Below are 21,908 nucleotides of genomic sequence, written 5' to 3'. Positions count from 1 at the left end.
AAATGTAATATTTATTATAAATGCAATATTTATTATGTAATAGATTATAAATGCAATATTTATTAAGTAATAGATTATAAATGTAATATAAATTATGTAATAGATTATAAATGCAATATTTATTATGTAATAGATTATAAATGTAATATTTATTATATAATAGATTATAATTGTAATATATATTATGTTGGACAAGGGCAGAGTTAGAGTACAGTTGATGTAAAAAGTGGATACAATGCTCAATAGCACTTCTTGCTCATTAGCATTAAAGCTACAGACACACAAACAAACATGTTCCCAACAATGACATTGACTGAATTCTAGCACAAAGACTTCATTTTCCAATTGACATGATTGACATTTAGAAGGATGGAGGAGCAGCACACAGCTGGACACCACTTCTGTCCACTCAAGCCTAATTGATTCTTTAGCGAAGGTCCGTTAAAGGTGTATTTATTAGCGACTGCAACATACCTGCGTACGACCAGTCCACATCTTCTGGGAGTTTCTTGAAGCCGCGGACCAAAGGTTCCACTGGTACAACTGTACAGGAGAGAGAAAAGGAATGGCATCATTATTATTCCTCTATGGATCGCAGTGTGAATGGTCAAAGATCAAAATGGGGTCCACCTCCAGTACATTCAGGTCTGGAGTTTTATACAAGATGACTTCTAGCCCAGCAAGATCTGCAGCTGTGACACGGAGACACTCCGTGGTCTTAAGTCTTAGGTCTCTTCTGACATTCAGGGTCATATTTTACACAGCTAGCAGGTATTTCAAGGTCACATACAAGTTCACATACAGTAAGGACGGGTACCAAATTTGGTTCTCTTATAGGCAACGACCGAAGTTCGTCGGTACTGCCAGGTACCGATTCACGTAAGGTCAGACTCTGCCATATTTCTAAAGCTTTGTTGCACCTGAAGTCATGTTTGGTTGCAAACTGAACACCGACTCACCTCAACAATCAGTCCAACTCCCTCTGAGTAAAGTTGCCACTTTCAACGCCAACAAAGCAAAAATTGCTTGGCAGAAAATGCTCAGTTCTTCCAAAATGCACTAGCTTGATGCTAATATACACTGGACTCGCCACAGACAGGCTACTATTAGCATTAGCAACTTTACACGGCGATAACCACATCTCCAAATTTGGTAATGCAGACCACAGCTCAAATGAATGTTACACTGTGTACAAACACTTTGTAGGGCGCAACATAACACATTCAGCTTCCTGGAAAAAGCTACTTCTTCAACTATACAGTACTGCCAACTAATGTCTTGAAAGTGCAACTGCATTGCAAATGAGACTCAGGAATGTAATAATAGTTAGCAGAGTTATCATAATCAGCTCATTTGTGTAAATGTTACACTAAAACATTAGATTTTTAATATAAAACAACACTTTTAAATGTTCTTCTCGTCAGACAATATTTTCCTGGTACAATGGATGGGATTTTTACCTTGATAAAAATCCATTGTACTCAACATTGTGAAATGTGCAACTGCAAAATATAACACTTTCCCACGTTGAACCATATTGAATAAATTTATAATGGATGGAATGTTGACCTTGTTCTGAAGAAAATTTAAAAGTATTTGAATAAAACGACATAACTAACCTTTTTGAGTTGAAAACAGTTCATAATCATGTACAGACACAAAAGTACAGAAAATTGGTACCGTTTAGTACCGCTATCAATTTTCAGGTACAGGTAATTTGGTACCGTATCGTTTCAAATGTGAACAGTACCCATCCCTACATACAGCAAGTGTCATTTTTAATCATCACAGCAGCTAGGGCTGTAACAATAAACAGTATATTGATAAACTGCGATAACATTCCCGACGGTTAGTAATACCGTCTAATTTTTTAATTACCGAAAAAAACGTAATTTATTACTGCATTTTAGGCAACACTGCGTACTTCCTGGAAACTAAATCAGCCGCATGCGCACATGTGTCGTTTGGCTTGAAAATCATGGCAGACTAATTGCTGTGTTTAGATGGAGACAGGTGTGGACAATATTGGAGACACTTGTCCCCACACTAAAAGTATACAGAAAACTATTTGATGTTGCTTTCATCTTCTCAATACAGCGTCCATCAGCTGCTGTGACTGAGAGTTATGATGTGAGGAAACATGCAGCAGGTGAACGTTGTTACAACTTGTTTATAAAGTCTGTACTTTGTTGACTGGGATGTTCAATCCTCCTGTATTTAACTGCAAACTGTATCAGTGTTCAAATAACATCAATACTAGCTCAAATGTTTTGTCATTTCATCAAATTGAACACAGGCTGTGAAGATTGTGTATTCGATGTGAGAGGTATCACTACTGTTTTTATATGTTGGCCAAACTGTTGTACTGAACCACAAGGAACGTCACATTTTTTTATTTATAAATTGTATTTGTATTAGGGATGTCCGATAATATCGGCCTGCCGATATTATCGGCCGATAAATGCGTTAAAATGTAATATCGGAAATTATCGGCATCGGTTTTTTATTATCTGTATCGGTTTTTATTTAGTTTTGTTTTGTTTTTTTATTAAATCAACATAAAAAACACAAGATACACTTACAATTAGTGCACCAACCCAAAAAACCTCCCTCCCCCCATTTCTTTCTGTTATCAATATTCTGGTTCCTACATTATATATCAATATATATCAATACAGTCTGCAAGGGATACAGTCCGTAAGCACACATGATTGTGCGTGCTGCTGGTCCACTAATAGTACTAACCTTTAACAGTTAATTTTACTCATTTTCATTAATTACTAGTTTCTATGTAACTGTTGTTATATTGTTTTACTTTCTTTTTTATTCAAGAAAATGTTTTTAATTTAGTTATCTTATTTTATTTTCATTTTTAAAAAGTACCTTATCTTCACCATACATGGTTGTCCAAATTAGGCATAATAATGTGGTAATTCCACGACTGCATATATCGGTTGATATCGGTATCGGTAATTAAAGAGTTGGACAATATCGGAATATCGGATATCAGCAAAAAGCCATTATCGGACATCCCTAATTTGTATATATCTTATGCATATGTATCAATATCATACTGATTTATAGAAATTGATGTGAGACAATTCTACTTCCATACCCTAATAGCAGTTATCGTAGTCACGGCATGACGATGATGGAGGAGGAGGCGGGGTCAACATCATTACAACAGCAAAACAAGACAAACACTGAAGCCTGAATTATTCAGCAAAGTAGCATGAATAAATTAAAAATAGTGTGAATAAAACAACATCCTTTTTTTGTGGTCTTTCCAACATGCAAAATGTTCCCCTCCAAGGCCTTAGTGCAGTCAAATGTGGGTCAGAGACCACATATGATGTGGGAATAATCCTATTCACGTCTGAGCTGCGTGCTAATAGAGCTTTTAAAAACGTAAACAAAGTGTGTCATCTGTGAAAAGTCCTCTGCATCGCCGCATATTCTGGATCCGAGCCGAGGATGTCGTTGTGGCTCGTGCAGCCCTTTGAGACACTCGTTATTTAGGGCTATGTAAGTAAACGTTGATTAATTGATTGATTGATATTCAAGAGAGGCCATTGCAGCTGCAGCCAGAGGGGGTTTGATGTTGCACATCACTCGCTGATCTGCTCCTTGGACCCCGAGACTGGAGGCCATGTATGAAATTCAAATAAATATTCAACAAGTGGACTCTGCAGCTTGTTTACTGAAATGTGTTGAAAGGAGAATCAATGCAACGTTGTGTCCCATTTGAGTTAAAGGCCTACTGAAAGCCACTACTACCGACCATGCAGTCTGATAGTTTATATATCAATAATGAAATCTGAACATTGCAACACATGCCAATACGGCCGGGTTAACTTATAAAGTACAATTTTAAATTTCCCGCTAAACTTCCGGTTGAAAACGCCTTTGGATGATGACGTATGCGCGTGACGTAGCCAGTGAAACAGAAGTATTGGTACCCCATTGAATCCAATACAAAAAAGCTCTGTTTTCATCTCATAATTCCACAGTATTCTGGACATCTGTGTTGGTGAATCTTTTGCAATTTGTTTAATGAACAATGAAGACTGCAAAGAAGAAAGCTGTAGGTGGGATCGGTGTATTAGCGGCGGACTACAGCAACACAACCAGGAAGACTTTGACTCGGATAGCAGACGCGCTAGCCGACGCTAGCCACCGACCGCACGGATGATCGTGGTGAAGTCCTTCGTCCTTCCGTCGATCGCTGGAACGCAGGTGAGCACGGGTGTTGATGAGCAGATGAGGGCTGGCTGGCGTAGGTGGAGCGCTAATGTTGTTATCATAGCTCTGTGAGGTCCCGTTATACTAAGTTAGCTTCAATGGCGTCGTTAGCAACAGCATTTTTAAGCTTCGCCAAGCTGGAAAGCATTAACCGTGTATTTACATGTCCATGGTTTAATAGTATTGTTGATTTTCTGTCTATCCTTCCAGTCAGGGGTTTATTTCTTTTGTTTCTATCTGCATTTGAGCCCGATGCTATCACGTTAGCTCCCTAGCTAAGTTAGCTTCAATGGCGTCGTTAGCAACAGCATTGTTAAGCTTCGCCAGCCTGGAAAGCATTAACCGTGTATTTACATGTCCATGGTTTAATAGTATTGTTGATCTTCTGTCTATCCTTCCAGTCAGGGATTTATTTATTTTGTTTCTATATGCAGTTAAGCACGATGCTATCACGTTAGCTCCGTAGCTAAAGTGTTTCGTCGATGTATTGTCGTGGAGATAAAAGTCACTGTGAATGCCCATTTCGCGTTCTCGACTCTCATTTTCAAGAGGATATAGTATCCGAGGTGGTTTGAAATAGAAATCCGTGATCCACAATAGAAAAAGGAGAGTGTGGAATCCAATGAGCCAGCTTGTACGGTCAGAGCGAAAAAAGATATGTCTTGCACTGCATTCTAGTCCGTCACTCTAACGTTCCTCATCCACAAATCTTTCATCCTGGCTCAAATTAATGGGGTAATCGTCGCTTTCTCAGTCCGAATCACTATAGCGGCATTGAAAACAATAGGAAAATATGAGGAGGTGATCAACTGACTACGTCACGCTACTTCCAGTAGGGGCAAGGCTTTTTTTTATCAGAGACCAAAAGTTGCGAACTTTATCGTTGATGTTCTCTACTAAATCCTTTCATACAAAAATATGGCAATATCGCAAAATGATCAAGTATGACACATAGAACGGATCTGCTATGCCCGTTTAAATAAAACAATTTCATTTCAGTAGGCCCTATAAGACCCTATAAGAGGTCCACACCGAGACAACAGGTAATAATTGCCCTCATTATTGTGTGTGTGTGTGTGTGTGTGTGTGTGTGTGTGTGAATACATCACATGAAACACAGCAGTGTGATGTTAATGAGGCAATTACTGATGCTACAAGCCTGAAGCTGCTGCTTCTCTCCTCTCCTCCTCTTCGCCCTCATCCCCTTGGCTGACTCTTATTCCCCTTTGCGAAAGAGGAAACCAGGCAAGTTTTACTCTGAAATTTGGCACACGTATCAGACGTGGATGATCCATTTACATCTTGTAGCCTTATCTCCTCCTATTGCGAACATAAAGGAAGCCTGCAAATGTTCGAGGCAGACAGTCGCGTTTTACTCTGAAATATATCAAGTATTGTATTTCATTCTTTGTTCACCGCATAACACTCGGATCATACCACCCTTTTATTTTGAAATTCAACCACAATTGCTGTGGTTTAGCGGACGTAAAATTAAATACTGTTCTCAATGGGTACTAGGCGCCATCTAGCCTCTCTCGAAGAAAGAAACGCCCCATGCTTGTGTGGTTTTGCGCTGTACGAATCGTCCAAAGGATAAACGTTCCTCGAGAGGTAATTAACAAAGGCGGAAAAAAAGCAAGATTTTACAAAACAATGACGAGAAGAGCAGCTCACACTCCAGTGCGAGTCGTTGTTAAAGGTTTGTTTGATATACTTTTAACATTTTTTATTATCTAGATATTATTTGTATGTCTTAAAGGCCTACTGAAAGCCACTACTACCGACCACGCAGTCTGATAGTTTATATATCAATGATGAAATCTTAACATTATAACACATGCCAATACGGCCGGGTTAACTTATAAAGTGACATTTTAAATTTGCCGCTAAACTTCCGGTTCGAAACGCCTCTGAGGATGACGTATGCGCGTGACGTAGACCGGCGAACACGGGTATGCCTTCCACATTGAAGCCAATACGAAAAAGCTCTGTTTTCATTTCATAATTCCACAGTATTCTGGACATCTGTGTTCGTGAATCTGTTGCAATCATGTTCATTGCATTATGGAGAAGGAAGCTGAGCAAGCAAAGAAGAAAGTTGTCGGTGCGAAATGGACGTATTTTTCGAACGTAGTCAGCAACAACAGTACACAGCCGGCGCTTCTTTGTTTACATTCCCGAAAGATGCAGTCAAGATGGAAGAACTCGGATAACAGAGACTCTAACCAGGAGGACTTTTGACTTCGATACACAGATGCCTGTAGAGAACTGGGACAACACAGACTCTTACCAGGATTACTTTGATTTGGATGACAAAGACGCAGACGTGCTACTGTGAGTATGCAGCTTTGGCTTCTAAACATTTGATCGCTTGACCGTATGTGCGCAACTTTTTTTTGTGTATGTACGTAACTTTTTTAAAAATATATAAGCTTTATGAACCTTGGGTTAGGTGAACGGTCTTTTGGGCTGAGTGATTGTGTGTGTTGATCAGGTGTTTGAATTGTATTGGCGTGTTCTATGGAGCTAGGAGCTAGCATAGGAGCTAGGAGCTAGCATAACAAACACGCAGGTGTTTTTATGCAGGATTAATTTGTGGCATATTAAATATAAGCCTGGTTGTGTTGTGGCTAATAGAGTATATATATATGTCTTGTGTTTATTTACTGTTGTAGTCATTCCCAGCTGAATATCAGGTACCGTGAGTATGCAGCCTTGGCTGCTAAACATTTGATAGCTTGACCGTATGTGCGCGTCACGAACTTAACTTTTTAAAAATATATAAGCTTTATGAACCTTGGGTTAGGTGAACGGTCTTTTGGGCTGAGTGATTGTGTGTGTTGATCAGGTGTTTGAATTGTATTGGCGTGTTCTATGGAGCTAGGAGCTAGCAGAGGAGCTAGGAGCTAGCGTAACAAAGACGTATGTGTTTTTATGCAGGATTAATTTGTGTCATATTAAATATAAGCCTGGTTGTGTTGTGGCTAATAGAGTATATATATGTCTTGTGTTTATTTACTGTTGTAGTCATTCCCAGCTGAATATCAGGTCACCCCCGGCTCTCACAGCATCTTCCCTATCTGAATAGCTTCCACTCCCCACTAGTCCTTCACTTGCACTTTACTCATCCACAAATCTTTCATCCTCGCTCAAATTAATGGGGAAATTGTCGCTTTCTCAGTCCGAATCTCTCTCACTTCATGCGGCCATCATTGTAAACAATAGGGAACTTTGCGTATATGTTCAACTGACTACGTCACGCTACTTCCGGTAGGGGCAAGCCTTTTTTTTATCAGATACCAAAAGTTGCAATCTTTATCGTCGTTGTTCTATACTAAATCCTTTCAGCAAAAATATGGCAATATCGCGAAATGATCAAGTATGACACATAGAATAGATCTGCTATCCCCGTTTAAATAAAAAAAATTCATTTCAGTAGGCCTTTAAAAACATGTTTTCTAGGAGTGTTACTAAAAGCACCAACTCGCCGTATTTAAATAAATTAAATGTGAGCAAAACCTAAGAGTTAAGTTTTGACCAAAGACAACAATCATAAATGAATCTGTCAGCACGTACACAATGTTGACATCTATAGTTATATTTATGTCCTGGGTCTTCCCCGTGGCCTCCTACCGGTCGGACGTGCCCTAAACACCTCACTAGGGAGGCGTTCGGGTGGCATCCTGACCAGATGCCCGAACAACCTCATCTGGCTCCTCTCGATGTGGAGGAGCAGCGGCTTTGCTTTGAGCTCCCCCCGGATGACAGAGCTTCTCACCCTATCTCTAAGGGAGAGACCCGCCACTCGGCGGAGGAAACTCATTTGGGCCGCTTGTACCCGTGATCTTGTCCTTTCGGTCATAACCCAAAGCTCATGACCATAGGTGAAGATAGGAACGTAGATCGACCGGTAAATTGAGAGCCTTGCCTTCCGGCTCAGCTCCTTCTTCACCACAACGGATCGATACAGCATCCGCATTACTGAAGACGCCGCACCGATCCGCCTGTCGATCTCACCATCCACCCGTCCGCTGCCTCAGGAGTCCTATGAGCCAAAAGGACCCGATAGGACTCCTTCTTCAGCTTGACGGCATCCCTCACCGCCGGTGTCCACCAACGGGTTCTAGGATTACCGCCACGACAGGCACCAACTACCTTGCGGCCACAGCTCCAATCAGCCGCCTCGACAATAGAGGCGCGGAACATGGTCCATTCGGACTCAATGTCCAGCACCTCCCTCGTGACATGTTCAAAGTTCTTCCGGAGGTGGGAATTGAAACTCTCTCTGACAGGAGACTCTGCCAGACGTTCCCAGCAAACCCTCACAATGCGTTTGGGCCTGCCAGGTCTGTCCGGCATCCTCCCCCACCATCGCAGCCAACTCACCACCAGGTGGTGATCGGTAGAAAGCTCCGCCCCTCTCTTCACCCGAGTGTCCAAAACATGAGGCCGCAAATCCGACGACACAACTACAAAGTCGATCATGGAACTGCGGCCTAGGGTGTCCTGGTGCCAAGTGCACATATGGACACCCTTATGTTTGAACATGGTGTTCGTTATGGACAATCTGTGACGGGCACAAAAGTCCAATAACAAAACACCACTCTGGTTCAGATCCGGGCGGCCATTCTTCCCAATCACGCCTCTCCAGGTTTCACTGTCGCTGCCAACATGAGCGTTGAAGTCCCCCAGTAGAACGAGGGAATCACCCGGGGGAGCACTCTCAAGTACTCCCTCGAGTGAATCCAAAAAGGGTGGGTACTCTGAGCTGCGGTTTGGCGCGTAAGCGCAAACCACAGTCAGGACCCGTTCCCCCACCCGAAGGCGGAGGGAAGCTACCCTCTCGTCCACCGGGTTGAACTCCAACATGCAGGCTCTGAGCCGGGGGGCAACAAGAATTGCCACCCCAGCCCGTCGCCAGAGTGGAAGAGAGTCCAGCCCCTCTCGAGAGAACTGGTTCCAGAGCCCTTGCTGTGCGTCGAAGTGAGTCCGACTATATCTAGCCGGAACTTCTCCACCTCGTGCACTAGCTCAGGCTCCTTCCCCCCCCCAGCGAGGTGACGTTCCACGTCCCAAGAGCTAGCTTCTGTAGCCGGGGATCGGACTGCCAAGTACCCTGCCTTCGGTTTCCGCCCAGCTCACATCGCACCCGACCTCCATGACCCCTGCTATGGGTGGTGAGCCCATTGGAAGGGGGACCCACGTTACCTCTACGGGCTGTGCCCGGCCGGGCCCCATGGGGGCCAGGCGCTCGCCATCGTGCCACACCTCCGGGCCTGGCTCCAGAGGGGGGCCCCGGGCGAGGGAAATCTGGGTCCTTTGTGTTTATTTTTCATGGAGGTCTTCGAGCTGCTATAGTTATATTTTGATAAATATAGGGGAAAACATGTGTACAACAACAACAACAACAACAACAACAAACATGGCTGTAGACACAAAGTTAAATCATGAAATACAACATTACCCCAGCAAAAACGATACATATTTATCCGGGAGAGTGTTGATACCAATGTCCTTGACCCGGACACACACAAATAAGGTTTAAACATCCATACGTTCACAAGTTTCATCTGTTCAGTCATGTAGAATGATGTCTGGAGCACAATAGTTCCACATGTCTGTGGGCATATAATCCTTGATATCACTCCACAAATCTTATTTTGATAAAGTACAGGATCTCTTCTATTGCACAGTAAGATTTTTTGCACATATCTGCTTTTTGCAGGAAGATTTAAAGGCCTACTGAAAGCCACTACTACCGACCACGCAGTCTGATAGTTTATATATCAATGATGAAATCTTAACATTATAACACATGCCAATACGGCTGGGTTAACTTATAAAGTGACATTTTAAATTTGCAGCTAAACTTCCGGTTCGAAACGCCTCTGAGGATGACGTATGCGCGTGACGTAGCCCGGGGAACACGGGTATGCCTTCCACATTGAAGCCAATACGAAAAAGCTCTGTTTTCATTTCATAATTCCACAGTATTCTGGACATCTGTGTTCGTGAATCTGTTGCAATCATGTTCATTGCATTAACATTCCAACATGCAAAAGCCAAATGTGTGTCTTGCATATTGCATGACAGTTTGTTGTCATGTGAATGATGTGAGGAGCCTTCCAAAGGTTTTCCTCTCAACAGATGGAAGCATGGCTGCTCTTTCCAATCAACTGGAGACTGAGGCTTAGCTGGCCTCCTGCAGTTTGGAACTTTAAAGCTTCTAACTGGCCATCTTGTAGAGAGACAAAAAAAAACGGAGCAGAATGATGTTTCTGGATGACTTCTATGACGTTGGTAAGAAACTTAAAAAATAAAAGTTATTTAGTTGATTTTGCTATAAAGACACACAATTATATCATATTTGTTTCCCATGCATTATTCATGTTTTAGGAAAAAAATCCATGTTAATGATAATAAACACACTCAAAAAAAGCCACCAAAAGGATATTTTTGATACCAGGTATTCTCAATGACATCTGTATGGGCCAGGATCGTTAGAAATATACAAACCCCGTTTCCATAGGAGTTGGGAAATTGTGTTAGATGTAAATATAAACGGAATACAATGATTTGCAAATACTTTTCAAGCCATATTCAGTTGAATATGCTACAAAGACAACATATTTGATGTTTTTTGCAAATAATCATTAACTTTAGAGTTTGATGGCAGCAACACGTGACAAAGAAGTTGGGAAAGGTGGCAATAAATACTGATAAAGTTGAGGAATGCTCATCAAACACTTATTTGGAACATCCCACATGTGTGCAGGCTAATTGGGAACAGGTGGGTGCCATGATTGGGTATAAAAGTAGATTCCATGAAATGCTCAGTCATTCACAAACAAGGATGGGGCGAGGGTCACCACTTTGTCAACAAATGCCTGAGCAAATTGTTGAACAGTTTAAGAAAAACCTTTCTCAAGCAGCTATTGCAAGGAATTTAGGGATTTCACCATCTACGCTCTGTAATATCATCAAAGGGCTCAGAGAATCTGGAGAAATCACTGCACGTAAGCAGCTAAGCCCGTGACCTTCCATCCCTCAGGCTGTACTGCATCACCAAGCCACATCAGTGTGTAAAGGATATCACCACATGGGCTCAGGAACACTTCAGAAACCCACTGTCAGTAACTACAGTTGGTCGCTACATCTGTAAGTGCAAGTTAAAACTCTCCTATGCAAGGCGGAAACCGTTTATCAACAACACCCAGAAACGCCGTCGGCTTCTCTGAGCCTGAGCTCATCTAAGATGGACTGATACAAAGTGGAAAAGTGTTCTGTGGTCTGACGAGTCCACATTTCAAATTGTTTTTGGAAATTGTGGACGTCGTGTCCTCCGGACCAAAGAGGAAAAGAACCATCCGGATTGTTATAGGCACAAAGTGTAAAAGGCAGCATGTGTGATGGTATGGGGGTGTATTAGTGCCCAAGACATGGGTAACTTACACATCTGTGACCATTAATGCTGAAAGGTACATACAGCTTTTGGAGCAACATATGTTGCCATCCAAGCAACGTTACCATGGACGCCCCTGCTTATTGCAGCAAGACAATGCCAAGCCACGTGTTACATCAACGTGGCTTCATAGTAAAAGAGTGCGGGTACTAGACTGGCCTGCCTGTAGTCCAGACCTGTCTCCCATTGAAAATGTGTGAAGCCTAAAATAGCACAAGGGAGACCCCCGGACTGTTGAACAACTTAAGCTGTACATCAAGCAAGAATGGGAAATAATTCCACCTGAGAAGCTTCAAAAATGTGTCTCCTCAGTTCCCAAACCTTTACTGAGTGTTGTTAAAAGGAAAGGCCATGTAACACAGTGGTGAACATGCCCTTTCCCAACTACTTTGGCACGTGTTGCAGCCATGAAATTCTAAGTTAATTATTATTTGCAAAAAAAAAAAAAATGTATGAGTTTGAACATCAAATATGTTGTCTTTGTAGCATATTCAACTGAATATGGGTTGAAAATTATTTGCAAATCATTGTATTCCGTTTATATTTACATCTAACACAATTTCCCAACTCCTATGGAAACGGGGTTTGTACAAGCATATGAACTAGCAAAGCACTTAAAAGGAGCGCAGACCTCCGCCAAGCCTTATTCCCCAATAGCAAAACAGTCCTGAATCCAGACGGTGATCCAGATCATCCCCAAAGTCGAATCACTTCTTGTTCCTTTTCTCAGTTTGAACATTTCCTGAAAGGGAAACTGCACTTTTCGGGGGGAATTTCGTTCACAATCATTATAAGCGGCAAGAACACACCTTTTTTTTGGTATGATTTTTAGGATTTTAAAGATGATAAAAATCGCTTTCATAGCAACGCACTCCCAACTTCTGGCAACTACTGTGTGATTCTACTTCTGGGAAACAAACGCCAGCGCGCTCTAATCACGGCAGAACTGATTAACAATGAAGACGACTATTTTCGGACAAATGAGGATTCACAACCTTATCTTTTTGAAGCGGAATATACGGAAGATGAACTGCTGCTTCTAGAAGCGAGCACGAAGGAAGAGTGAGACTTTGGAGCAGACGAAAGCCGAGAGGGTGAGGTGAAAGTGACTCGAAGCTGCAAAATGTGGAATTTGAAGCCAAGGTATTTCCACATAAATGGAGTGCTTACCCAAATAAACCGGGAAGAACGTCCCCGGCCAGCTGGACCAAACAGACAACAGTCCATGGAGTGAGTCACACTTTATATTGATCATTATACACCAGTGTTTCCCACACATTCATTTATTTGTGGCGGCCCGCCACGAAAGAATTACGTCCGCCACAAATAATTTTTTTTTTTTTTTTTTTTTGTCCTGTCCAGCTTCTCAGGCAAATCATATAGTTGATGTAGATGCCCATATAGGCGGTTCAGATTTACTTTACAAAAGAGAAGTGTAGGATACTTCTCTTGTTGCCTTATTTGTATTTGACCACTACTGTTTTCTGTTTATTTGTTACTGACTGTGGCAGGACACCTCTGCCTCTGTTTCACTTTATGTTGCTGGTAAATAATATGGTTGTAGTAGTAGGCTAAAGTTAAATGATTTAGTAGGCACTAATTAAAGGGGCAGAGCTTTAAGAGACATTTTAGCTTTTATATTTTATAAGATATATTTTTTGTAAGAACCACAATTAATAAATATATTTCAGTGAATAACTTATTGTTCAAATCTGTATATAAATATGTACATAAAGTGTTGTAATTATATTGTAAAATGGATGGATGGATGGACGTTTAAAAAAAAACTGTTATTATTAATTAGTAAGTATAAATTTTTTGAGCCTTTTTAGAGAAAATCATATTATTGTAGTAAATTATGCAAATTACTCGATGATGTCATGGTGACCACGCCCATAGCCACGCCCCCACCACCACAGGTATCTTGGCAGTTTATGGGAAACACTGTACATGCAGCATGTCATGTGTGTTATTACAACTACAGTACATACAATGTCTGGCCAGCTGTGTACAAACAAAACATGAAATAATACTTTACAGATACTGTAATATGATTGTTCATGTTGTTCACTCAGTACAGATTGGTGTCGTATCGCAGTGTCGTGCATTACAAACTCAAACTTGAACCCTGCATATTTTACTTCGCAAACGGCCATGAAATAAATAGTTCAAAACATTTTTTAAAAAAGGAAATTCACTGAAAAGGTGTGTTAGTGTTTGTGCTATGGCACCAACTTTTGGACGAGTTCGCTCACTGCAGGTGCTGCAGTGTCCTTCCATTTAGTGCTTTCAACCAGAAGTAGAAGTGCCATTCTGTCTTCTAGCCGTCCATAGAGTTTTTACTTGTATGGATTTTTCATTCGTCACTCCAATCAAAGTTTGTAAGTTTTACAATATAACTAAAACAATTCTTACTTACTAAACCGTCCCGTGTTTGATGTCTGTAGGAGTGATTTTGTGAATATTTGTACGTGCTATCGTAATGTCATCAAGCTAGCGTCGTTAGCATTAGCTACTATGCTAACACGTTTACAAGTGTCTGTGTTAGTATTATTAACTTACAACCATTCTTTTTGTATTGTTTCAGTTTTGTAAATTCACCAAAACGTCAGCGTGCAGTTTATGAGTCTGTTTAGCTGATTGGAGAGCTAGCTTGCGCAGCTAGTGGGTCCATGACCATAAATTCCGTTTTGTTTGATCAGCCGTTTTACTGCCCTGTTACAGACACCGTTTGGAAACAATTAAGGTATGTAAATAAACATTTACAGAATATTTCTGTGTAAATAACTCATTTCACAACGTGTTTAGTCCAGTTTCCTAGTCCAGTGCGGCTAATATATGGAAATATATTTCTTTTTTCTAAGATTTAGTGGGCTCTATAGTGCGGAAAACACGGTATGTTAACAAAAAGAAATGTTAAAGTAAAGAAAATAAATGTGCAAACATGCAAATAGATGGGATCCGGCTGTACTTTAATAGGATTAATTGATAAAAAAATACAAAGGAACAAAATGAGCCTGCTTTTCGCTAATTACAGCACTTGACTTTTTGCACAAAACCCTCCCAAATTCCCATGAGATCAGGCTCTATGAGGACTCTGCCAGGAGGATTGTTGATCATTTTGGGATAAGCGAGCCTGTCCCAGCAGAAACCTAATGAACGGCACAGTGCTGGATTACAGCGCTCCTGGGGGGCGGATTTAGCCTGGATCCTTCCAATGAGGGAATTGTCCATCGGCTTCCGTTAAAGCAGCACAAACTGGGTTAGAGTTGTCCCATTAAAGGAAGAAGCTCAAATAGCAAGTCTGCCAGACAAGCTTTCCATAAGCCCCATCACACACAAAAGCCATACATTTCCCCATTTCATTCAACAAACTAAAGTTTTTTTTTGTTTTTTTAAAATTAAATCAACATAAAAAACACAAGATACACTTACAATTAGTGCACCATCCCAAAAAACCTCCCTCACACTCATTCACACAAAAGGGTTGTTTCTTTCTGTTATTAAACAATCAGGTCTGGTGAAGATAGGGTCCTTCTTTTTTTTAAATTAATAAAATAAAATAAGATAAATAAATAAATAAAAATGTTCTTGAATAAAAAAGAAAGTAAAACAATATAAAAACAGTTACATAGAAACTAGTAATTCATGAAAATGCCTAAAATTAACTATTAAAGGCCTACTGAAAGCCACTACTAGCGACCACGCAGTCTGATAGTTTATATATCAATGATGAAATCTTAACTTTGCAACACATGCCAATACGGCCGGGTTAACTTATAAAGTGACATTTTAAATTTCCCGCTAAACTTCCGGTTGAAAACGTCCATGTATGATGACGTATGCGCGTGACGTCACGAGTTAAACGGAAGTATTCGGACACCATTGAATCCAATACAAAAAAGCTCTGTTTTCATCTCAAAATTCCACAGTATTCTGGACATCTGTGTTGGTGAATCTTTTGCAATTTGTTTAATGAACAATGGAGACTGCAAAGAAGAAAGTTGTAGGTGGGATCGGTGTATTAGCGGCTGGCTGCAGCAACACAACCAGGAGGACTTTGACTTGGATAGCAGACGCGCTAGCTGACGCTAGCCGACGCTAGCCGCCGACCGCACGGATGATCGGGTGAAGTCCTCCGTCCTTCCGTCGATCGCTGGAACGCAGGTGAGCACGGGTGTTGAGCAGATGAGAGCTGGCTGGCGTAGGTGGATAGCTAATGTTTTTAGCATAGCTCTGTGAGGTCCCGTTGCTAAGTTAGCTTCAATGGCGTCGTTAGCAACAGCATTGTTAATGTCCGCCAAGCTGGAAAGCATTAACCGTGTAGTTACATGTCCATGGTTTAATAGTATTGTTAATCTTCTGTCTATCCTTCCAGTCAGGGGTTTATTTGTTTTGTTTCTATCTGCATTTGAGCCCGATGCTACCACGTTAGCCCAGTAGCTAAAGAGCTTCACCGATGTATTGTCGTGGGGATAAAAGTCACTGTGAACGTCCATTTCGCGTTCTCGACTCTCATTTTCAAGAGGATATAGTATCCGAGGTGGTTTAAAATACAAATCCGTGATCCACAACAGAAAAAGGAGAGAGTGTGGAATCCAATGAGCCAGCTTGTACCTAAGTTACGGTCAGAGCGAAAAAAGATACGTCCTGCACTGCACTCTAGTCCTTCACTCTCACGTTCCTCATCCACGAATCTTTCATTATCGCTCAAATTAATGGGGTAATCGTCGCTTTCTCGGTCCGAATCTCTCTCGCTGCTGGTGTAAACAATGGGGAAATGTGAGCAGCCCTTCCTCCTGTGACGTCACGCTACTTCCGGTACAGGCAAGGCTTTTTTTTTTATCAGCGACCAAAAGTTGCGAACTTTATCGTCGATGTTCTCTACTAAATCCTTTCAGCAAAAATATGGCAATATCGCGAAATGATCAAGTATGACACATAGAATGGATCTGCTATCCCCGTTTGAATAAAAACATTTCTTTTCAGTAGGCCTTTAAAGGTTAGTACTATTAGTGGATCAGCAGCACACACAATCATGTGTGTATCCCTTGCAGATTGTATTGATATATATTGTAGGAACCAGAATATTAAAGGGTTCTTAAAACCAGGTCCAGTCCAGAGCAACACACACCTTCATTTATGGACACTCAAAATTAGGGAACTCAACAACAGATTGCATATAATCTGTAAACAAAATTACATTTCTAAACAGTTTTTAGCTCCTGTTAGCATCCCGACACACAATATCCACCTCCATTTACACAGGGCTGAAAACTGTACCACAATACGAGTGTTTTATATTGATAATTATTGATATCGCTTATGACCTATTGAAAATAAGGACAAGGGAAAAACAAATATTATTTTTATTTGAAATGTAACTTTCCGCTGATTAAAATGTGTTGGAAAACATGTACAGTATGTACCTTTGTGTAAAGTGCAATAGTGACTCACTGAAAGCATGTTAGAATAATTATGTGTAAGTTATCACACAACTCTTATGCTTAAAGGCCGTTGCTATAGTTATTATCAATTGTGCTGAAGTTGTACTTTTCCATCCATGCAAAGCGAGTCGTCTCGTATCAGTGTTTGTTTCCAGAATCGGCCTGCTTACTGCCAAGGGCGGACATCGAGTGCCGTGACGCAGACAGAGCAGAGACAGGGCAATATCACGAGTGTCAGCACATTTGCATTTCATGAATAATCATATATTGTGTCTAACTGGGGATGCTGAAATTGCCCCTCCTTCCTTCAGAAGCAGCCTCGGTGATGTAACCAGGGACCTCCCAAATAAATAGAGGAAGCAGGATTTTAGAGCGTAGTTTGGATCCGAGTACAGCCCAATAACGTCAAAATTGAACTCTGTCTCTGCATGATTCCTTGCTTCTTGTCTGTTTAATAAATGTCATCAGTGTTTGAACCTGACACTCTCCTCCCTTCTCGTTGGTCATTTAACAATGCACCACCGTTCCCAGTGTGGACACTTTCCACTGATTTGCGTCACACGCTCTCACCCCCCTCCAGACTGAGCCTACTCCCTCCCTCCCACCTTGTACTCAGCGTATAAAAAAATCACGCATCTCTCCCGTGCCTTTTGAGATACTTCTCAAATAAATCTAAGACAGTTCTGATTGACTGCTTGATTGGTACATTTCCTAATCAGTGATACCAGAGAGCGAGGGCCTTTGTTCATGCAACCAACCTTGCTTCCATACTTCTGCTTTTTCCCGATATAAAAGAAAAAAAAAATATATATATATATATAAATATATATATATATATATACATATATATATATATTTATATATATATATATATATCGAAACGTTTAATCTAACTTTTTTGTATTGATATCCACATCGTGTCGATGGCGACATATATAATAATAATAATAATAGATTTTATTTGTAAAAAGCACTTTACATTGAGCAAACAACCTCAAAGTGCTACAGTGTATTAAAAAATAAAAAATAAATAAATAAATGAAAATAAATAAATAAAAAGATAATACAAAATAAATACAAATAAAAACTAGAACTAGCACGCATACATCTAAAAAAAAAGGCTTTTTTAAAAAGAAGGGTTTTTAATCTTTTTTTAAAAGCATTCACAGTCTGTGGGGCCCTCAGGTGGTCAGGGAGAGCGTTCCACAGACTGGGAGCGGCGGAGCAAAAAGCCGTCGAACATTTGCCACAGGCGACAACTGCATAAGACGACACGACTTCTGTGTGTCGCATGACACCTTTTCACTGCAGGGTCACACAAACTAATCCAGGGGCCACATGTCTCAGGGGCCCGGCTGCACGTCACCAGGCATTCAGCTGTGCAGCTGTCAGTTGGCAAAGTGCCGTGTGCCATAATTGAAAGTAAATGGGCCAAAGTCCTATAAATTGTGTGCATATTGAAACGTTTCACTTCAGAACAGGGGTGTCAAATAACGTACGTTTTTTTACAAGTATTATTATCACTGCAGGACAGGGACTAGCTAAACATGCTTCACTACACACCGTAGGAGGATACAATAGCTCACCGGCGTCACAATGTAAACAAATGCCATGGGTGGATCTACATCTGACATCCACTGTAATGATACCAAGTACAATAGCGTGTATAAGCGATACTACTATGATTACATCGATATTTTTTAGCATCACAAAATCTTATTTCCTTTTTTTAAAAATTCATATTATGTTTATAAAGTCAGTAAATACGTCCCTGGACACATGAGGACTTTGAATATGACCAATGTATGATCCTGTAACTACTTGGTATCACATCCATACCTAAATGTGTGGTATCATCCAAAACTAATGTCAAGTATCAAAGAAGAGAAGAATAAGTGATTATTACATTTTAACAGAAGTGTAGATAGAACATGTTGAAACAGAAAATAAGCAGATTTTAACAGTAAATGAACAAGTAGATTAATAATCAATTTTTACAGTTTGTCCCGCATAATGTGTACAAAATAATAGGTGTATAAATGACACAATATGTTACTGCATAGACTAATTAGGAGTCTTTGTTTGTTTACTTACTACTAAAAGACAAGTTGTCTAGTATGTTCACTATTTTATTTAAGGACTAAATGACAATAATAAACATATGTTTCATCTACACTAACATTTTTTGGCTCAATAAAGCCGATAATGACATTTTTTGTGGTCCCCTTTATTTAGAAAAGTGTCAAAAAGTATCAAAATACATTTTGGTACGTCAATAAATGCTAAGACAGCTGAGCAAAACATCCACGTTAGCTTTGTGTTACAGGTGACACAGGAAATTAGTGCGATATAATTAGGGCTGTCAAAAATAAAGAGTTAACTCATGCGATTAATCACAGACAAATATTGCATTAATCATGGATATATGCAAGTTAAAAACGCAATATAATTTGCTTCTTTACCTTCTAATTTATTTTGACAGTAAAATTGCAGTTAATCGAAATGTGATTAATCGAGATGAATCCGAAATGTAAAGACTGATTTTTGCAGTCCGTCAAGGGCCAATAGAAATTAGCCGAAATTGGCCCCTGGGCCGCACTTTGGACACCCCCGTTTTAGAAGGTTCCTTTTTGGGCGTTAGATAAAAACGTAGCAGGCATCAAGTTGAATTACCGGCTCATCACGTCACAATTGTTCATTGGGCGACGGACATGAAGCTTCTTTGTGCACTTGAGATGAGAACTTTTGGGTCCACATGTTCCGAGAAGCCGGTTGGATGAGACGAGGCTTTATGTTAAGAGGACCGTGAAACAAAGCCGGCATTGTTCACCAAGCCTGGCAGCACTGGAAGCTGCAATTGAAACCCTAAGAAGACCGACCTATCACCGGGATCAGTGTGGTGCCGTGGAGGACTGACCGTGAGAGTTTGGGGGCCCGGTGTGTGGTGCTAATACAGTGGAACAGCTGGACACACACACACACACACACACACACACACACACACACACACACACACACACACACACACACACACACACCCACACACACACACACACACACACACACACACACACACACACACACACACACACACACACACAGAGAGTGTAATGTAACACCCCGTTATATCCAGACATTGGAGGTATCATACACTCTCCTTGTGTCCTTGGGCAGCACAACAATCTCATCGGACTCTAAAGCAGTGGTCCCCAACTACCGGTCCGCGGACCGATTGGTACCGGGCCGCGCAAGAAATTTAAAAAAAAAAAAAAAAAAATTTTTTTTTTTTTTTTTAATTAAATCAACATAAAAAACACAATATATACATTATATATTAATACAGATCATACAGTCTGCAGGGATACAGTCCGTAAGCACACATGATTGTATTTCTATATGAGAAAAAAAAAAAAAAAAAAAAAAAAAAAATTCCACCCCGCCCTGCCCCCGGTCCGTGGGACAAATTTTCAGCTACAAAAAGGTTGGGGACCACTGCTCTAAAGGAGTCGGCTCTTCCCAGTTCTCTGATTAAACGGTCACAGACCAGGACCTTCTGCAAGACTTAAAGGAGCCACATGTAATAATGTCATGTCAAGTCATCATTAAATATGTCAAAAGGCATTAATAAATCATCTTCTTTTCCAACACCTCTATAACTGATAACAGTAGTTCATATGCTCATTTCAAAATTACATTTACAGCCCCGAAATATTGTTATTTTTTTCATTTCAATGCCCCGCCCTCTACCGTTTGACCAATTAGAAAGTATGTGAGTGTGTCACGTCCAGGTTGCCATCTTGGTCTGGCGACTGCCACTGGTAAAGTTACTAAACATGTCAGACCTTAGTCCATCTAAAAGTTACCATTCTCAACTTATTCATGACAAAGCCAGGAACAAAACCAGGATTTGTATCGGGGATGCCTTTGAAAGATGGAGACCATTGAAGATTTTTTCATCTGACACCAAACTTGCTCATTTCCTCCTTGATAGGTAAGTCAGGTGTTTACCTTTTCTTATGACTTGTAATAAATGGAAATGGACATTTGGTATGCAAACTATATTGTCTAATGGTCTTGTCTCACAAAGATAGTATGTTCAACCCAATAATATCAACCTCAAATGACTCCTTTCAACTCTCAAAAAGCAATGCAATAAATTAAGAAATAAGTCAACCAACCTGACTAAATCCTTAAAAAAAAATTACATTAACGACAAAATAGAGGAAAACACAAATAAGCCACGTGAGCTCTGGAAAATTCTCAACAACCAGCTTCCTGGTTGCAGCCAGAAACTTAAAACAAGACTCACCAACATCAGCATCAAGGAGGGTGACTCCCTCATTACAGACAAAATGGAGGCAGCTAGCAGACTTAACATCTTTTTCACCAGCATAGCCGCAACTCTTGTCAACAAGCTGTCCCACCACTCTGGTCGCTTTGGTGTAGAACACATTAAAGCCTTCTACAGAAAGCTAGGAGTATCCAACGATGACTTCAAATTAGAAATGGTCACAGCTGATGAGGTGTTTAAAAAATTGAGCGCGCTCCACCCTAACAAGGCCACCGGCCTTGATAATATTCCCTCCAGATTCCTCAGGGACTCTGCCTCCATCATTGCCCCGATCATCACGCACATAATAAACCTCTCAATTACACAAGGCCAAGTACCAAAAGATTTTAAGATAGCAAGAGTAACTCCCCTCTTTAAAAAAGGAAGCAAATTGGAACCTGGCAACTACCGACCTGTTTCTATTCTC

General features: G+C 40.7%; 1 protein-coding gene across 3 annotated transcripts in view; it reads right to left on the bottom strand.

Moving 5' to 3' along the window:
* ptprz1b (protein tyrosine phosphatase receptor type Z1b) overlaps positions 1-21,908 on the bottom strand; it is a 216,260-nt gene that overhangs the window by 147,674 nt on the left and 46,678 nt on the right. For all 3 annotated transcript variants that reach the window (XM_062066327.1, XM_062066328.1, XM_062066329.1), the window contains exon 2: positions 475-543. In XM_062066327.1, the coding sequence (XP_061922311.1) occupies positions 475-543 (69 nt within the window). The remainder of the gene's footprint in view (positions 1-474; positions 544-21,908) is intronic.

The sequence above is a fragment of the Entelurus aequoreus genome, linkage group LG12, assembly GCF_033978785.1.
Source record: "Entelurus aequoreus isolate RoL-2023_Sb linkage group LG12, RoL_Eaeq_v1.1, whole genome shotgun sequence".
Lineage (NCBI taxonomy): Eukaryota > Metazoa > Chordata > Actinopteri > Syngnathiformes > Syngnathidae > Entelurus > Entelurus aequoreus.
The sequence above is the reverse complement of the archived record's forward strand: the minus strand, read 5'-3'. Positions and strand labels throughout refer to the sequence as shown.